Source organism: Puma concolor, chromosome D1 (assembly GCF_028749965.1).
Source record: "Puma concolor isolate L17-30 chromosome D1, mPumCon1.1.hap2, whole genome shotgun sequence".
Taxonomy (NCBI): domain Eukaryota; kingdom Metazoa; phylum Chordata; class Mammalia; order Carnivora; family Felidae; genus Puma; species Puma concolor.
The window spans coordinates 95185948-95204496 of NC_141676.1; the positions used below are offsets into that span (position 1 = coordinate 95185948).

The 18549-nt window shown below is 40.6% G+C and overlaps 1 protein-coding gene, 1 long non-coding RNA gene and 1 pseudogene across 2 annotated transcripts; 1 reads left to right on the top strand and 2 right to left on the bottom strand.

The window, feature by feature from the left end:
* Positions 1–2982: 2982 nt before the first annotated feature.
* Positions 2983–8541, bottom strand: LOC112865806 (acireductone dioxygenase pseudogene; annotated as a pseudogene).
* Positions 2983–17292, top strand: LOC147576887 (uncharacterized). Its single transcript, XR_015240574.1, has 3 exons — positions 2983–3184; positions 11416–11482; positions 17213–17292. It is a non-coding gene; the product is annotated as an uncharacterized LOC147576887 (long non-coding RNA).
* Positions 12800–13804, bottom strand: LOC147576888 (olfactory receptor 8A1-like). Its single transcript, XM_086679307.1, has one exon. It carries the CDS (start codon positions 13757–13759, stop codon positions 12800–12802), a length of 960 nt encoding a protein of 319 aa, XP_086535433.1. The 5' UTR covers positions 13760–13804.
* Positions 17293–18549: the final 1257 nt, after the last annotated feature.

Sequence of the window (18549 nt, forward strand, 5' to 3'; positions counted from 1 at the left end):
TGTAAGTGTCCCCTACTATTATTGTATTATTATCAATTAGTTCCTTTATGATTGTTATTAACCATTTTATGTATTTAGGTACTCCTGTGTTGGGTGCACAAATATTTACAATTGTATATGTTTTGTTGGGTTGCTCCCTTTATTATTATTATATAGTGTTTTTCTTTGTCTCTTGCTACAGTCTTTATTTTAAAGTCTATTTTGTCCAATGTAATTGTTGCTACTCTAGCTTTCTTTTGACATTCATTTGCATGACAAATGTTTCTCCATCCTCTGACTTTCAATCTGCAGGTGTCTTTAGGTTTAAAATGGGTCTTTTGTAGACAGTATATAGTGAGTCTTTTTTTTTTTTTTTATCCGTTCTGTTACCCTATGTTTTTTGATTGGAGCATTTACTCCACTTACATTCAAAATAATTATTGATAGATATGTATTTATTGCCATATTATTCCTTGTTTTGTGGTTGTCTCTGAAGATTTTCTCTGATACTTTCTTATCTTTAATATTAAAGCTTAGGAGGTGAAAAACTTACTGAAGTTGTTATTGGCCAAATGACAAGAGAAGCATGTTAAGAATGTGGTGTGTGGGTGGTAAGTATGTAGGTCCCAGAAAGCATGTAAAGCATGGTGATTCCTGAGATTATTAGTGGAAACCTAGGGGCCCAGTCTAGTGACTAGGACTTCTGTAGTTATAAGGGTTATAAAAACGCTGGTGGAAAGTTTTATACAAGACTAAGAGTCAGAATTTAGAACTTTTTAAAAAAAGGAGGGGTGCTGGGTGGCTCGGTCGGTTGAGTGTCCAACTTTGGCTCAGGTAATGATCTCAAAGTTCATAGGGTTAGAGCCCCATGTCAGGCTCTGTGCCGACAGCTCAGAGCCTGGAGCCTGCTTCAGATTCTTTGTCTCCCTTTCTCTCTGCCTCTCCCCTGCTCACACTCTGTCTGTCAATAATAAATAAATGTTTAAAAAAAAAAAAGGATTAGCTTGGGTGTTTTAACTATGGTGGAGAAATCTGTGGCTTAGGATAATCAACTAAGGGTCTGTAAGTTCTAAAGGAAGAATAGATTATTTGGGGCATCTAGTTAGTTATCAAGACAGCATAAGCAGCTTATCAGAAGAGGCAATTTTCATAGAATTTTTAAGGCATTACAGATTGCATCAATTTTTTCATATAGGTTTATGAGAGAAAGTGATAATTCACCTCAAGACTGGGGTATAAATCCACAACATTGAGTAAAAAGAGGTATAGAATACATAAGAACCGTTGATCTCAATGACCTATTAGTAATAAAGGAAGGTTCATTGGAAAAGTACTAACATGTTAAATGTTGGGAAGACACTTTGTCTTATGACCTTCATTCAGGAGGGTTCTTTTGGGAAAAAGGTAAGTTTGGATAAGTAGTTCTTGTCTTTCTTTTTTTTCCTAATGTTTATTTATTTCTTAAGAGATGGAGACACAGAGTGTGAGTGAGGAAGGGACAGAGAGAGAGAGGGAGATACAGAATCCGAAGCAGGTTCCAGGCTCTGAGCTATCAGCACAGAGTCCGATGCTGGGCTGGAACCCACCAGCCTTGAGCTCATGACCTGAGCCGAAGTCGGATGCTTAACCGACTGAGCCACCCAGGCGCCCCAAGGGTGAGTAGTTCTGTTTGCTTCGTTTGTTTGTGAGTTTAGTTTTGTTTAGTGTGTCCCAGATCGAAGGGGATGAAGTTATGAAATCGAGAGTGTTGGAAAGATTGTGCTTTAGTCAATATGGACTAGGGAAAGAAAATCGAGTTCAGGACACCTGAGGGATGTGTGTCAGGCAGCTGAGGTGAAGAGGCCACATTCTGTGGTTAATGGAGGAAATAGCAATTTGTGAGGCGTGTAGTGGGGCTGGTTTTGTATTTTGGCTCAGTGCTTACTAGTTGTGTGACAATGAGCAAATTACTTAGTGTCTCTAAATATTAGTTTCTCTATTTTAATTTAAAAGTGCGACAATGACCTTGACTTTGTGGGGATTTTGAGAGAATCGAAGGCCAGGCACTTAATAAATCTTAGTTCCTGGGACGCCTGGGTGGCTCAGTCGGTTGTGCGTCCGACTTTGGCTCAGGTCATGATCTTGTGGTCTGTGAGTTTGAGCCCCGTGTGGGGCTCTGTGCTGACAGCTCAGAGCCTGGAGCCTGTTTCGGATTCTGTGTCTCCCTCTCTCTCTTCCCCTCTCTTGCCCATGCTCTGTCTCTCTCTGTCTCTCAATAATAAATAAAAGTTAAAAAAATTAAAAAGCAGTAATTAAGTATTATTAAAATATATTATGACTAAATAATACTTGCACATGGTAAAAAATTGAACAATGTAAGTGGAGGTTATGCAGTGAAAATATGTCTTCCTCCCTTCCATTCCGTCCCTGAATTCTCCATGTTGGAAGTAACAATTGTCACTAATTCCTTATGAATCCTCACATATTCAAACACATACATCTTTATATCTATAAATATATGTAGTGCTCCTTTTAAAGTAGTATAAAGGGTTTTTAAGAGTTATTATTTGTTCAATGGAAACAGCTTAGAATAGGATGGGGCAGAGAACATTCCAAGGGTTAAAAGAAGGGAGCCAATCGCAAAGAGGGATGGGAAAAGGTATGGCTGTGGAGAGTGAGGGCAGAGGCATCTCTGGCCCTGGATGAGACACTATGGGTCAAAGCCCTGCATCTAGAGTAACACTTTGTCCCCTGATCCTGTCCTCACTCCATTATTGCATCACCGCTGTCTCTGGTTGATGCTGTGATGAGGTTAGAACCCTTGATAGCTTTTTTTTTTTTCTTTTTGTATCTGAACAGTGGTTTTACTGACCAATATGTTCCTGAATAAGGACTCCAAGCCCAGAGTACACAGTTAAGGCAACTACTTTGTTTCCAACAAGAAAGTACACAAGGAACCCCGAGTGTCCCCCACTAATGTGAGAGCTTGACCCCCGACCGGTCTCCACCCAGTTCTGGGAGAAAAACGTCCTCTAGCTGGCCAGTCTGTCATCCACTGTGACCCCTGCTTACAAGGCAGGCGTGGCATCGACCGACATCTGCTCACCGTCCAAGCACCAGGTCTGGGCTGAGCAGCTCCGCAAGCACGTTTGGCAGATGCTCTCGTTTGCGTTAAAATCGAACGCGCGCGCTGACGCATGGCTGCTGGCCGCGGATCTCGAATTAGGTAAAATGTGATCTGTCCACATTCCCAGAGCTGCTAACATGTAAAAATCACTTGTTTAAAAAGCTCCTTTCATCAGAACACCCTTGGATCAAATAACCTGGCAGAGGAAAGCTCTCGTGGCCCCCGGTCTACGACAAGTTCTCTGCCGGGATCACGTTCAGGACATTCCCAAGGGCGAAGGGTGAGCGAGGCCCCAGGGCACCGCTACCCTGTCTGTGCCAAAAATTCCATGTGCTGCCCCGGAGCCTAGAAATGGTCGGCCGGCCGGTTGTATGGCCGGCCACACCGGGTCTCTCGCAAACAGCCGCAAGGCTTTCATGTAGCTGTTTTCATCCAGAGTGAACCGTGATAGATCCCCGCGGGAAGGGTGATCATGTCTCCTTTTTCCATGAAGATGCGGGTCCACTTGTCCTCTCTGTCACATCAAAGTAGCCGGTGCCAAGTTGTAGCGGATCTCGTCGTCCAGGTGCCGGTGCTTCTCCTACAACATCTTGATCTTTTCTTCATAATTTGGTAGTTTATCCTTGCATATGGTTATTGTGTCCACCCAGGAATAGTTTCCCTGTTTTCGGATCTTTTCTAACTCCCGATCATTCTCGTATTTGTCAGCATCAAGCTTCCAGTAAAGAACCCCGAGCAGGCGCAGGTGCTCCAGGCGAACCAGGCCGCAGGGCTCGCTGCGGTGGGGCAGCCTCGGGTCGTCGGCCGACTTGTCCACGTACGAGGCCTGCACCGTGGCCGGGCGGAGGAGGCAGCGAAGGAAGAGCCAAATCCTTGATAGCTTAAAATGCCAGGATGAGTTGCTTCTTCAAGAATCAGAAAAACCATGTGCCTCATTTGTTAAAACACATGTTTTAGAACTGTGTTTGACAGTTTTGTTTTTATCATGAAAGGATGTAGTATTTTGTTGCCTGCTTTTCTACATCTAATTGAGATGATCATATAGTTTTAATCTTTCATTCTATTGATGTGCTGTGTCACATTTATTGATTTGTGTCTGTGAAAGCATCCTTCTACCCCAGTGATAAAACCTATGTAATCAGGGCATATAATTCTTTAAATGTGCTGTTGAATTCAGTTTGCTGAAGTTGGTAATCTTGCATTTATTTACATAAGGGATATTGGCTTGTAGTTGTCCTTTTTAGTAGTGTCCTCATCAGATTTTGTATCAGGGTAATCCTGGCCTCGTAAGCAAGTTTGAGAGTGTTCCCTCCTCTTCAGTTTTTTAGAGTGTGAGAGGCGCGCCTAGGTGGCTCTGTTGGTTAAGCATCTGACTTCAGCTCAGGTCATGATCTCACAGCTCATGGGTTCGAGCCCCCACATAGGGCTCTGTGCTGACAGCTCAGAGCCTGGAGCCTACTTCGGATTCTGTGTCTCCCTCTCTCTCTCTGACTCTTCCCCACTCACACTCTGTCTCTTTCAACAATAAACATTACAAAAAAATTTAAAAAAAGTGTGAGAAAGTTTGGCACTATTATTATTATATATATTTTTTTTTTTGAGAGAGAGAGAGAGCATGAGTGGGGGAGAGGCTCTTTGTATTTTATGTATTACACTCTTCACATCCTTTAGTTTTTCATTAATATGTTTAGTGCATATCATGTATGAGTTTTATATTTTCTTTAGAGCAGTTTCAGGCTCACAGCAAATTGAGCAGAAGTACAGAGATTTCCCACATGTCTCTTGCCTTCCCACATGCACAGCCTCTTCCATTATCAACATTCTGCATTAGAGTTGTACATTTGATATAATTGACGAACATAAAGTTATACATCATCATGACCCGAAGTCCATAGGTTACATTAGTGTAATTACATTACACCTCTCTTGGTGTTGTCATTTGATGGGTTTGGACAAATGTATGATGACATGTATCTGTTATATGTATAACCATTACAGTGTCACACAGAGTAGTTTCTCTGCCCTAAAAGCCCTGTGTTTCACTTGTCAATCCCTCTCTCCCCCAGAGGCTCTGACAACCATTAACTTCTCTACTGTCTGCATAGTTTTGCCTTTTCCAGGTTGTCATAGAGTTGGCTTCCTTTACTTAGTAATATGTATTTAAGTTTCTTCCATGCCTTTTTTTAAAGTTATTTATCTTTAAAAAAATATTTTAAAATGTTCATTTATTTGTGTGTGTGTGTGAGAGAGAGAGAGACAGAGTACAAGCAGGGGAGGGCAGAGAGAGGGAGACACAGAATCTGAAGCAGGCTCCAGGCTTGGAGTGTCTGCACGGAGCCTGACGTGGGGCTCGAACTCATGAGCTGTGAGATCATGACCTGAGAGGAAGTCGGATGCTTAACTGACTGAGCCACCCAGGTGCCCCATCTTCCAGGTCTTTTCATGATTTGATAGCTCATTACTTTTTAGCACTGAATCATATTCCACTGTCTGGATGAACCACAGCTTATTCATCCATTCACAAACTGAAGGACATCTTCGTTGCCTCTAAGTTTTGGCAATTATGAATACAGCTGCAATGAACATCCGTCTGTAGGTTTTTCAGCTCCTTTGGTTAAGCACCAAGGAGCACAATCGCTGGATTGTATGGTAAACGTATGTTTAGTTTTGTGAGAAACGGCTAAACTTCTTCCAAAGTGTCTACACCATTTTCCATTCCCACTAGCAATGAATAAGAGTTCCTTTTATTCTACATCTAACCCACCGTGTGCTATTGTCAGTGTTCTTGATTTAGGTCAATCTAATAGGTATGTAGGAGTATCTCAGTGTTTTAACTTGCGTTTCCCTGATGACATATGATGTGGGGCATCTTTTCATATGCTTATTTGCCATCTCTATATCTTCTTTGGTGAGGTGTCTGTTCAGGTCTTTGGCCCATTTTTAAATAAGGTAGTTCTTTTTCTTATTGTGTAGCTTTAAGAGTTTGTGTTTGGATAATAGTCCTTTATCAGATTTATCTTTTACAAATATTTTCTCACAAGTTATCTTTTCAAAGTCAGTCATTCCCTGACCTGTTGGCTAACCTAACTATTAATAAATATTAATAAAACCTCCATTTAAAACGCCATCCTTTACCCTCACTGTCCAAGATCACATTTGGGCTTGTCTACCTCTCAAAGGTTAGACTGAGAAAGAAAGCCAGATCCTCTCCTTTTCCCCATGTATATCCCTCCTCTTACAGGCTGTTTTTCAGGATCCATTTGTCCTTGCGGTGATTCGCACTGGCAAGTCTTTCACTCTCAGAAGAACCCAGTGGAGCATCTCCTTGTTTTTGCAGTAAATGAAAACATCAGAGTTCGGATGAAAGTCAGCCTGATTACAAAGCCTATATGGTTCTCACTGCATGCATGCTGCTGCAAGATTTGTATTTCTCTGACAGTCAGTTTTCATTTTAACCTGCAGCTCATCTAGATTTGTGACCACAAATTTCTAGTCATTGTTATAATTTAACGTTAAAGAGAACATGATTTTTTGAGTCAGTTTAAATATGTGTGTGCATCACTTTTCTACCTGCTACTAACCATGCAGGTTTGGTCAAAGTATGTTCATCTTTGTAAACTTCTGTGTATTTATTTGTACAATGCAAACAATACCTGCCTCATATGCCTTTACAAATATAATTTGCATAATACATTGCAATCTTGAAACATAGAGCTAGGCTACAAGATTATTGTTATTTCTTTTTCATGTTTCCCTCTGATTATTTAAGAAAAATATTTCATGTGCCATGACACTAATTTTCGAGTTTACCCATAATAAGTACAGAAAATAACCCATTTCATGAGTTTCTCAATCCCTCAAGGCTGAAGTAGGGAATATTATTAACAATTAAGGTAACTGAGGCTCAGAGATATTAAGTAGGTTTCAATTTATGGTAATGTGGAAAATTTTATTTAAATCTTAACTGATTCCGTTCACCATTCTGTTAAAAAATTTTTTAGCATTTATTTATTTTTGAGAGACAGAGCACGAGTGGGGGAGGCCAGAAGCCAAAGCTGGTTCCAGGCTCTGAGCTGTCAGCACAGAGCCTGACCTGCAGCTTGAACTCAGGAACCGTGAGATCATGACCTGAGCTGAAGTCGGACGCTTAACCAACTGAGCCACCCAGGCGCCCCCACCATTCTGTTTAGACATTGAAGTTTTGCAATTCTTCTTCCCCTAATCAACCCATCAGACGAAAAGGGGTTGACTTTAGAGAGTTTGAACCAGAGAAATCTGGAGTGGGGTCAACAAGACCTTCAGAATAGGGTGGGCATGGCTCTGTACTGAAAAAACGAGAATGACGTTTAGGACTATGTACTCAATGGTGGGATCTACAGACTGTTTCTATTGCTGGAGTCTAAGAATGTTTCCAGGCAGCCTTATTATGGACGTCGAACTTGACCCCCTGAGATTAGGGGACTGTTGGGCTCTTGTCTCATGAAATGAACCTGTCTAAGAATAATGAACTACAAATCCTGTTGCATGGCTGGCACCAAATAAAGTGGCCCACACAGTTTGCCCTTTCTCTAAAGTGAAGTCCACTAGTTGACAAGTCTGGTCTGATGATTGTTCAGTCCACTTGTTACTGTTTCCTAAATACATGAGGACAGCTAAGGATCACTTGCTATTTGAGGGTGATTGTATATAAGAAAAAGAGAGGGAGAGAAAATCATTGGGAAACAGGATATTATGTGGCAGTTGCCCTCTCAGTTTGCCTAGTGAAGTAGCCTATGTCAGCTCCAATGGAGAAGCCAGAAGTCTCTAGAAGCCATTTCTTTATCTCTTTATCTACGTTCCTGAGTTTTTCATCTGTCCCTCTCTCACGAATCTGCTTTCATGGTTGGAAACTGCTGGGCCATAATCATACAGAACATGACAGGAGCTAACACTTTGCTGTTTGCCCTAGGTCAGCTAAATATTCCAGCTGTTTCCTGGTCTAAAACCTCCTTCCTGGGACATTTGGGTGGTTCAGTCAGGTAAGCATCTGACTCTTAGTTTCGGCTCAGGTCATGATCTCATGTTCATGGGAATGAGCTCCACTTTGGGCTCTGTGCTGATAACCTGGAGCCTGCATGGGATTCTCTCTCTCTCTCTCTCTCTCTCTCTCACCTCCTTCCCCCCATTCCCCACTCCACTCGTGCGTGTGCTCTCTCTCTCATAATAAATAAGTAAACATTAAGGGAAAAACTCCTTCTTCTCAAAGGTTCCCCTGGACTCCCAGGCGGATTAACAGTGGGCTGTCTCTGCTGCCCTTGCATTTTGGCATCAGTGAGTGTGTATGGCCTCCTTTCTAGGACAGCTGACACTTTTAGACGGTTTTCTGCCTGAATTTCTGAAACAGAGATGGTCCAGAGGAATGATGTTGCAGGAAGGGAGTGGGTCTTGAAGGAGAGCTTCTGATTTTCCACTGTCATCTTCCAGAAAGGGACAGAGAAGCAAAACTTCTCCCCATTTGTGGTTGAAGAAAGAGGCAGTGGGTAGATTAAGAATCATCCTTGGGAAGTGTAGTAGCAAACAGGACAGACAGGGAAGAGAATAAAAAAATCTCAATTTCCACATGACCCATGTTCTCTTTAATATGGGTTGTGTAATTTCTAAGTTACAATCTAAAATATCTATCTTAAATATAAAAAATATAGATAAATGATATCTATCTATCTATCTATCTATCTATTATCATCATCATCTGTCTATCATCAATTTATGTTTATTTATGTTTGTGTGGCTTGGGTTTCTTGAGAGAAACAAAGGGAGGTGGATAGGGAATAGAAATGCCCATTACCCAGCATCCATTTATGACACAGGCATTGATTATGCATTTCACCTAGGTGACACAATCAATATCTCTGGTTGTGGGAGTAAAGAGGCCATGAAAGCAAAAAATAGACAAATGGGACTATGTCAAACTTGCAAATTGTTTGGATCAAAGGACACAATCAATAGAGCCAAAAAACAAACTATAGAATGGGAGAAAATATTTGCAAATTAGATACCTGATAAGCAGCTAGTGTCTCAGAATATATGCAGAACGCCTACAACTCAACAACAATAAAAACAAATAACCTGATTAAAAAATGGGGAAAAGGCTTTGCTGTGGACTGAATGTTTGTGTGTCCCCCAAATTCATGTGTTAAAACCTAATCCAGTGTGATTATATTTGGAGGTGGAGCTTTGGGGGAGTGATTAGGTCAGGAAGAAACTCTCATAAATGGGATTACTGCTCTTAGAGACTCCAGAGACCCCAAAGAGCTCCTTTGCCCCTTCCATTATGTGAGGTTATAGTGAGATGTTGGCTATCTGTAAACAAGGAAGCAGGCTCCCACCAGACACCGAATCTCCTAGTGATTTCATCTTGGATTTTCCAGCCTCCAGTATTGTAAGAAATAAACTTCTGTTGTTTATAAGACACCCAATCTGTGGTATTGTGTGATAGGCGCTCAAATGGACTAAGAAAGACCTGAATAGATATTTCTCCAAAGATGATATATAAGTGGCCTGCAAGCAAATGAAAAGATGCTCAATATCACTAATTATCAGAAATGCAAGTCAAAACCATGATGAACTATCACCTCATACCCATTAGGATGGCAACTATGAAAGAAAACAGAAAACAAGTGTTGGTAAGGATATTGAAAATGGCAACCCTTGTGCATTATTGGTGAGTTAGTAAAATGGTGAGACTGCTATGGAAAATAGTATGGAGGTTCTTCAAAAAATTAAAAATAGAGCTACCATATGAGCTAGCAATCCCATTTGGGATTTCTATTCTAAAAGAGTTGAAAGTAGGATCTTAAAGAGATATTTGCAGCACTAATTTACTATAGCCAAGAGATGGACGCAACCCAAATGTCCATTGACAATGCATGAGGGAACAAAATGTGGTACGTACATACATAGGAATACTATTCCTCCCTAAAAAGCAAAGAAATACTATCACATGCTACAAAATGGATGAACCTTGAGGATATTATGCTAAGTGAAAGAAGTCTGTTGCAAAAAGACAAATAATGTATGATTCCACTTAAATAAAAATCTAAAGTAGTCAAATTCATAGAAACATAAAGTAAAATCATAGTTACCAGAGGTTGCAAGGAAGAAGAAAAGTGGAATTGTTATTTAATGGATATAGAGTTTCAGATCTGCAAGTTGAAAAAGTCCAGAAATCTGTTTCACAATGCAAATATACTTACCACTCCTGAAATAGTTAAACACTTAAAAACAGTTAAGATGGCCAATTTTTTGTTACATGCTTTTTGCCACAATAAAAAGTAAACAAAGAATAGGCCTAATAAAGTGTTAAATAAAACACGTTTCTACCTCTTACCTTGACAAACTTACCTTTCATAACACTGGAAGGCCAGATTCAAGTTTAGAATCCTGAGAATCTATAAGGTTCCATGCCAAAAGGTGGTAGCACAGGGGGGGCCACCCTGGTTTCCCAGGTGCCTGCCCATGGACCACAGCTTACCCCCTCTCCCTCTCATTCTCACTTACCCTACAATGTGAGGCACCTACACATGCGCAGGTATAAACACCTATAGTTCACATGCCCAATGGTCATCCACATCCCTTGAATACAGCTCCTGCCTGACCATCCCTGGAAGTGAACATACCAACAGTGTGGTCTGCTGTTGGAAGGATGGACCCAGGTCCTGGAAGCTGAGGAAACTTGCTCCAGGCCAAAGTCTATGTGTGATCTTTCAAGCCTGACCATAGGCAATTATAGGCTTTTCTTGGCAGTCCTCATGGGGGAAAGCGCTAGCTGGCACCAGCCTCCTTATGGAGGAAAGGAAATACCCAACTCCAGCCCACTCTGGACAACCTATGAATTCAATGAAATATTTAAGGAAAAATATACCAAATCTCTACAATTTATTTTATAAGATAGTGGCATTCTGTGAGGCCATCATTACTCCAATACTAAAACCAGACAAAGACTGTGCAAGAAAACAAAACAAAACAGTACTACAGACCATTATCTCTCATGAACATAGATACAAAAAAGTTTCAATGAAATATTAACCATAGAATCCAACAATATATGTAAAGAATTATACACTCTGACTAGGTGGGATTTATCCCAGTTATGTAAGGATGATTCAACATTCAAAAGTCAGTTAAAGTATTTCATCCATAAGCAGACTGAAGAATAAAAATCACATCATCCTATCAATAGGTGCAGAAAAAGCATTTGACAAAATCCAACACCCGTTCCCGAAAAAAAAAAAAAAAAAAAAGAGAGAAACAACTCAGTAAACTGAGAGTAGATTTATTCTCTATTCCTCTAGAACAAGAACTTCCTCTACTTGAGAAAGAAAACCTACACAAAACCTACACCTAACATCATACTTAATGGTAAGAACATCAAATCTTTCTTACTAAAATCAGAAACAAGGTAAGAATATCCCCCTAATGACTGTTTTTCGGTGTAGTAATGGTAGTCCTAGCTAACACAGTAAAACATGAAAAAAAAAGTTGTACAGATTGAGAAGGAAGAAATAAATCTGTCTTTATTCACAGATGACATAATTGCTTATGCAGAAAATCTGAAAGAATCAACCAAAAAACTCCTGGAACTAAGTAATCATGGCAAGGTGGAAGGATACAAGGTTAACATATAAAAAGTCAATTGCTTTCCTCTATGGGAGCAAAGACCAAGTAGAATTTGAAATTAAGAACACAATGACATTTACATTAGCACTCCTAAAAATGAGATCTATACAAGGAAAATACAAAGCCTGCATAGGGCTTTGTGCTGACAGCTCGGAGTCTGTTGCCTGCTTGCTCTGTGCTGACAGCTTGGAGCCTGGAGCCTGCTTTGGATTCTGAGTCTCCTTCTCTCCCTGCCCTTCCCCCAACTTGTGCTCTGTCTCTCTCTCAAAAATAAATAAATATTTTTTAAAAATAGGGGAAAACATTTTGCTCCATGGCAATAGGATTTACTGAGTGAAATTGGCTGGTGATGTGAAATGTCAAGTCTTTCTGGAGGTTAAAGGACTACAGGAATGTATAATATTCCTTGCCTATTTGGGAGCTGTGTGATGATACTTGAAGGAGGGGAAGTTATTTTCCAGAATTTTGAAATGGAAAGGTTTTAGTTATGCTAATATCAAAACATTGTGTAGGGAGACTGTCAACCGAGAGAGGGGATAATGAGTTGTGGGTTTGAATCTTGGTGTTAATTGTTTAGCAGGTCTGTGATCTGGGGGAAGTTACTTAACCTCTTTACATCAGTTTCTTCATCTGAGAAAATGAGATAATTAAGTAAAACACTTAGTAGATTGGCTAGCATTCCATAAATGTTAGATGTGATGATGATATGATGATGTCAGTAACTGAGTGAAGGGACCACGTAAGCAATCCTGGCAGGAATAAGGAAGTGGTAACCACATAATGAGAGAGTGAACAGAGGGAGAAATCTGGGTGGAAAAAGGGTATTTGTTATTTCTTGATGACTTTCAAATTTGTCTCCATTTGTCGTATGTACCGCTAAGTTCAATATAAACTTGAAATCATATTCAAGCAGAGTAGGACGTGAGAGATGTGAGAAGGAGAAAGGAAGGACAAAAAAATCAGTGAATATATACAATGAGTCATGCTGAGAAGTGGTGGTTCTCCCTTCACGTGTGTTTACATTTTTGGAGGGCTTCTCCCCTACACTTCTCCCAATTTTCAACCTGAGGAAGAATGATGACATTTGCATCTGAAGAAGTTTCTCCTCAGTGTTTTCTGCACGGCAGCCTTTACCTCCTTATTCCTCAAGCTGTAGATCAGGGGGTTCAGCATGGGGATCACCGTGGTGTAGAACACGGAGGCCACATTCTCCTTGGCCACAGAACTGGCCGTGGAGGGTTTTAAGTACATGAACGCTGTAGAACCATAGAACATTCCCACAGCTGCAAGGTGAGAGCTGCAGGTGCTGAAGGCTTTGGACCTTCCCTGTGTGGTGCTGATGTGGAGGATGCTGGAGAGGATGAAGACGTAGGAAACAAGGACTGTTAAGCTGGTGGCTATGATGTTGAATCCAGCCAAAAAGAACACTGTCATCTCAATATGATAGGTGCTAGAGCAGGAGAGCTTCATGAGGGGCACAATGTCACAGAAGTAATGACTGATGAGGAACTCACAGTAGGACAGTTTTAACATCAGGCCAGTGTCTATTGTTGCGCCAATGAAAGCCATGGCATAGGCCGCAACCATCAGCAGGGAACACACTTGAGGAGACATGATGACATTGTAGAGCAAAGGGGTATAGATGGCGACATAGCGGTCATAGGCCATCACTGTCAGCATGTAACACTCTGCAACGACAAACACAACGAAGAAGTAGAGCTGTGACATGCACCCCGCATAGGAGATGATGTTCTTCTCTGACACAAAGTTCACCAGCATTTTCGGGGTAATGACAGAGGAGTAGCAGAGATCCACAAGGGACAGATTGCTGAGGAAGTAGTACATGGGGGTGTGAAGCTGAGCATTCAGACAAATCAGTGTGAACATGCCCAGGTTCCCTATGATGGTGACCAAGTAGATCCCAAAGAAGAGGAGGAAGAGAGGGAGCTGGAGCTCTGGCCGATTTGTCAATCCCCTGAGAATAAACTCGGTCACTGTAGAGTGATTTTCAGCAGCCATTCCCCTGTGATTGGGAGCCCTGTGGGGATGGGAAAGAAGAGCCCATGAGAGCCTACATCTTAGACTTCTTGGCAAAGCTGGTTTTGAGCACTTGGGTTCAGTTGGGTGATCCTGGGCTCTTTCCCGATGAATCCTCCCTTTGGCAGTTGGCTGGGAGAAAGACCAGGCTCTGGGTATTTCAAAGACCATGAGGTTGGGAGGAAAAAGGGGACAAGATCTGGGGCTTTTACCACTTTTATGTTTCTTAAATATCCTACAGCAATGGTTCTTAGGGTACATTTGTTGGACCAGCAGCATCAGCACCATGTTAGAGATGCAAACTCTCAGCCTCCACCCGGGACCTACCAAATCAGAAACTCTGGGATTGGGGCTAGCAGTCTGGGTTGAACACTCTCTCCAGATGATGCTGATGCCTGCTTAGGTCTGAGAACCTCTGTCCTATAGGTAACAAGCAGCATACTTCATATTTTGTGCTTGGACATGCTTCAGAAATAAAATTTCCTTGTCATCTGTGCAATTCCCAGATAGTTTCTGAATGTGAATGCATGATATCCTTCTCAAATTGACAGAGTGTCAGGGTAGTATGGTAGTTACAGCCATATCATTGAGTGACAAGTCAATTTCTGTATCTGAAAGATGAAAATGAGAACAAAAGACCCCAATAATTAGCAACTGCTGCCAGGCAAGATGAGTTCCCTCATGTCAAGGGAGAAAAACTAAAATTTTAATCAGGCAGAATGACCATGTCTCAGCCTGGGATGACAAGCTTGCAGAAAATTCTGCAAAATTTGCAAAAAAAAACCCCACACCCCCCAAACTCCCCCAAGAAATCCTCACAACATATCCTGCCATGCTCTCCAGCAGCTGTCATATTGTGAAACTATCAGAAATAGTGAGCTGTATCCTGCTTGTCACTTTGCTCCTGAAACTTGCAATTTGGGACCTCAGTCTGACCAATCTCTGTAGAGGACACAGAACTTGCCGTTTTTTGCCTATTTAACCCCAAGCCTGATCCTTCCCTGACGGAGCTACTTTGGTTTGTAGCCGAATGCTGTGTCTCCTCGGTTTGCAAACTGCACAGCAATGAAGCTTGTCTTCTGATGAAATCCTTGCAGGATGCTTTTTGTTGACAAAGAAATCAATTTCCAGGGTGCTTGGGTGGTTCAGTAGGTTAAGTGTCGGACTTCAGCTCAGGTCATGATCTCCCATTCATGGGTTCGAGCCCTGCCTTGGGCTCTGTGCTGACAGCTTGGAGCCTGGAGCCTGGAGCCTGCTTTGGATTCTGTGTCTCCCTCTCTTTCTGCCCCTCCCCCACTCACATTCTGTCTCTAAAAAAATAAATACACATTAAAAAAACCAAAAAAAAAAAAAAAAAGAAACCAATTTCCAAGTCGGTTGTAAAAATAACATGGGATAATGCATATTTAGAAAATGTTTTCAAGCACTCGGTTCCCATAAAAGTGAGTTGTCATTAGGTGTCTGGAATTTGTTCTTAGGTTTTCACTGGACATGAGGCTATAAGACAGTGGTTCTCAACATTGACTGTGTTCTGTAATCCCTTGGGGCATTTACAAAGTATTGATTCCTCCACCCACAGATGTTCAGATTTAATTGATCTGCGGTGCAGGGTGGGCATTGGCACATAATATAGGACAGAGTAAGTGCTCAGTAGCTATTATGATGATGATGTTCAGATTGTAATATCAAACCAGGCCCCATTATTTCCCTAGTGGCAAGGTACTCAAATTGTCAACATTTCCCTAAGAAGCATGGATCATCATTGCTGGATATGATACTTACAGCCATCCCATCTCTAAGATACTTCTCTTAGGCTAAAAACCTTACATTTTCATTCTTTTTATTACTTCCTCATATAATTACTAACTTTTGTATAATGGTCTTTGAAGGTCAATCTCATTAACTCCTCAAATTTGGGGTATGAGGAGAAATGTGTTCCGAGTAGGATTTTTGTTTCTATTTTCCTACTGAGAAAACAGAAGCGCCAGACACTCAGTGAGTTTCTTGAAGCTTACTAAAAATTATCAGTGACTTAGAACTCAAACTCTTCTCTCCTGATCATGAGCTCATTTCCTTTAGCCCAGATGTGCAGGCTTTTACATCCACACACCTACAGTTCTAAGCAGTGTCGTGGTTGAAAGTGCTTTACACTATGGCTTAGTTTGTGCATAGCCTATGAAAAAAGAGGAATGTTATATTATTTTTTCATTCTCTCTTAAATTCAAACTGTAAATGTTACCCCAAATCATACAGTTAGTAGATACAGAACTGGGCCTAAAACCCAGGACTTCTGACTACCATCTGTTTTGTTTCCACTAAACCGTCTTCTGATTTCTGTAGCTCATCTTTAGGTAGCACTTTATTATTATTTAGTAAACTTAATTTATTGAATCTTTGGAGGTGCAGGATGGATTTCATTGGTAATTTCAGGTGCACTGAAAAAATTACAAAGGCAATACATATGCATTGTAGAAAATCAGAAATACAAATAAGGAAAGTATAAACATCATATTCCCCCACTATTTAGAGACTAATACTGGCAGTGACTATCTTTCTAGATTTTTCTATGCATATATATATTTACATTGGGTATACACACACACACACACACACACACACATATATTTAAGTTTATTTATTTTGAGAGACTGTGAAAGAGAGTACACCTGTGCATACAGAGATACAGAGAAGGGGCAAAGAGAGAGAGAGGGTGGGAGGAGTGGAGAGAGAGAATCCCAAGCAGGCTCCTTGCTGATGGTGTGGAGCCCGATGCAGGGCTTGAACTCATGATCCTTGAGATCATGATCTGAACTGAAATCAAGAGTCGGATGCTTAATGGACTGAGCCACCCAGGCACCCTTAAATGTATTAAAAAACCATTTTGTAACCTGCCTTATTAAATGTACTTTATAATGCATTGTGTCATTTGATTCCTATAATAATAATAACTCTGGCACTAACCATATTTCCTTTTCTTAGATATAAGAGTCTTTAAATCCTTAGGATGTGAAGACACAAAAATCAGACTTGCATTGTAAACTTCACATGTTATGTTATTGGTGGTATGGCATTTAACTTCACAATAACTAGTCTCAGAAGTAGCTAAGTTTTTTCCATTTATTACTAAGGAGAAAACAAATTTCTTCTAGATAACAACAACAGATTTAAAAAATCTTATCTTTTCCCCTTGTACACAGTTTTCACCTCTTAAAACAATAGAAACATAGAAAATCCACCTTGAATATACCATTACCAGAAATCAATGTGTTCTACAAAGCAGTGTAGAGTAAATACCACTCAGTGTGGTGTGGACTGAAAAATCCTAGATAGAACTGATTTAAATTTAATTTTTTACTCCCATAATCATCTAATGATATGAAATGAGCAAACATGATCCATATATTTGATATCAGTTACTACAATGATTACCTCTAGTTCTACCGGACCATAAGAGGCTTCGGCTTGCAGCCTATGAGAACTCAGCACATAAAGAAGAAAACGCTTAGAGATGAAGGTAAACAAATGCTTAGAAATAAAGCCTGAATTAGAAACAGGAATTCACGGAAGAAATATTTTTTTCATATAATTGCTTTAAATTTGTAATTAAATACCTGTGTTGAGAAAAAAAACAACACAGTCTCCTGGAAATTTTAGGGGATGCCTTGGTTCCAATAGTTAGGAACTAAACATCAAGAAATGAGGGAGCTGTCCAGATTTGTATCTATTCCTAAATATATTCCAAGAGGCCAGTAGGGTTATGAAAAATGGGTCACTGGGGGTCTGTTTATACAACACATGGGCAGAACCTCCTGGGATGCAGTCATTTCAGGCCCTGGAGTCTTTGCTGAAGGAGCAATTAGAGTCCGGCTTATGCCTGTGCTGGGAATCATGGTTTGTCTCCCAGGTGTGTTAATTTTCCTTTTATTTGGAGTCATCTTCAGCTTGGGAAACTTGGAGTCTAAGCATTCAAATTTGTATAGCTAAACACCCCATAATCACCACCACCACCACCACCACCATGTCAGTCATTACCATCAACATCCTCAGTTACTACCATTATGGCTACTACTCATCATTATTCTTCATTAGGCATACTCAACGTGGCTTAAAATGTTTATTTTATTTACTTATTTTTGGAGAGAGAGAGAGAGAGAGAATGATTAGGGGAGGGGCAGAAAGAGAGGGAGAGAGAGAATCCCAAGCAGGCTCCATGCTCAGGGTAGAGCCCAATGTTGGGCTCCATTCCACAACCATGAGATGATGACCTGAAGAAAAAGAAAATTTGAGCACACCCATAACCTATAGAAATTGACTCAGTAATCAAAAATCTCTGAACAAACAAGAGTCCAGGGCTGGATGGCTTCCCAGGGGAATTCTATCAAACATTAAAGAAGGATTAAACTGTTCCAAAAAATAGAAAGGGATGGAAGACTTCAAAACTCATTCTATGAGTCCAGCATTAGCTTGATTCCAAAACCAGACAAAAATCCCAAGAAAAAAGGAGAATTATAGACCAATATCCCTGATGAACATTGATGCAAAAATTCTCAACAAGATACTAGGAAATTTAATTCAACAGTACATTAAAAGAATTATTCACTATGATCAAGCGGGATTTATTCCGGGGCTGCAGGGCTGGTTCAATATCTACAAATCAATCTACGTGTTACACCACATTAATAAAAGAAAGGATAAGAATCATATGATTGTCTCAACAAACACAAAAAAAACATTTGACAAAATACAGCATCCTTTCTTGATAAAAGCCCTCA

Excerpts from the sequence above, each read along its gene's own strand:
- LOC147576888 (XM_086679307.1), bottom strand. The coding sequence starts at position 13,759 with ATGGCTGCTGAAAATCACTCTACAGTGACCGAGTTTATTCTCAGGGGA.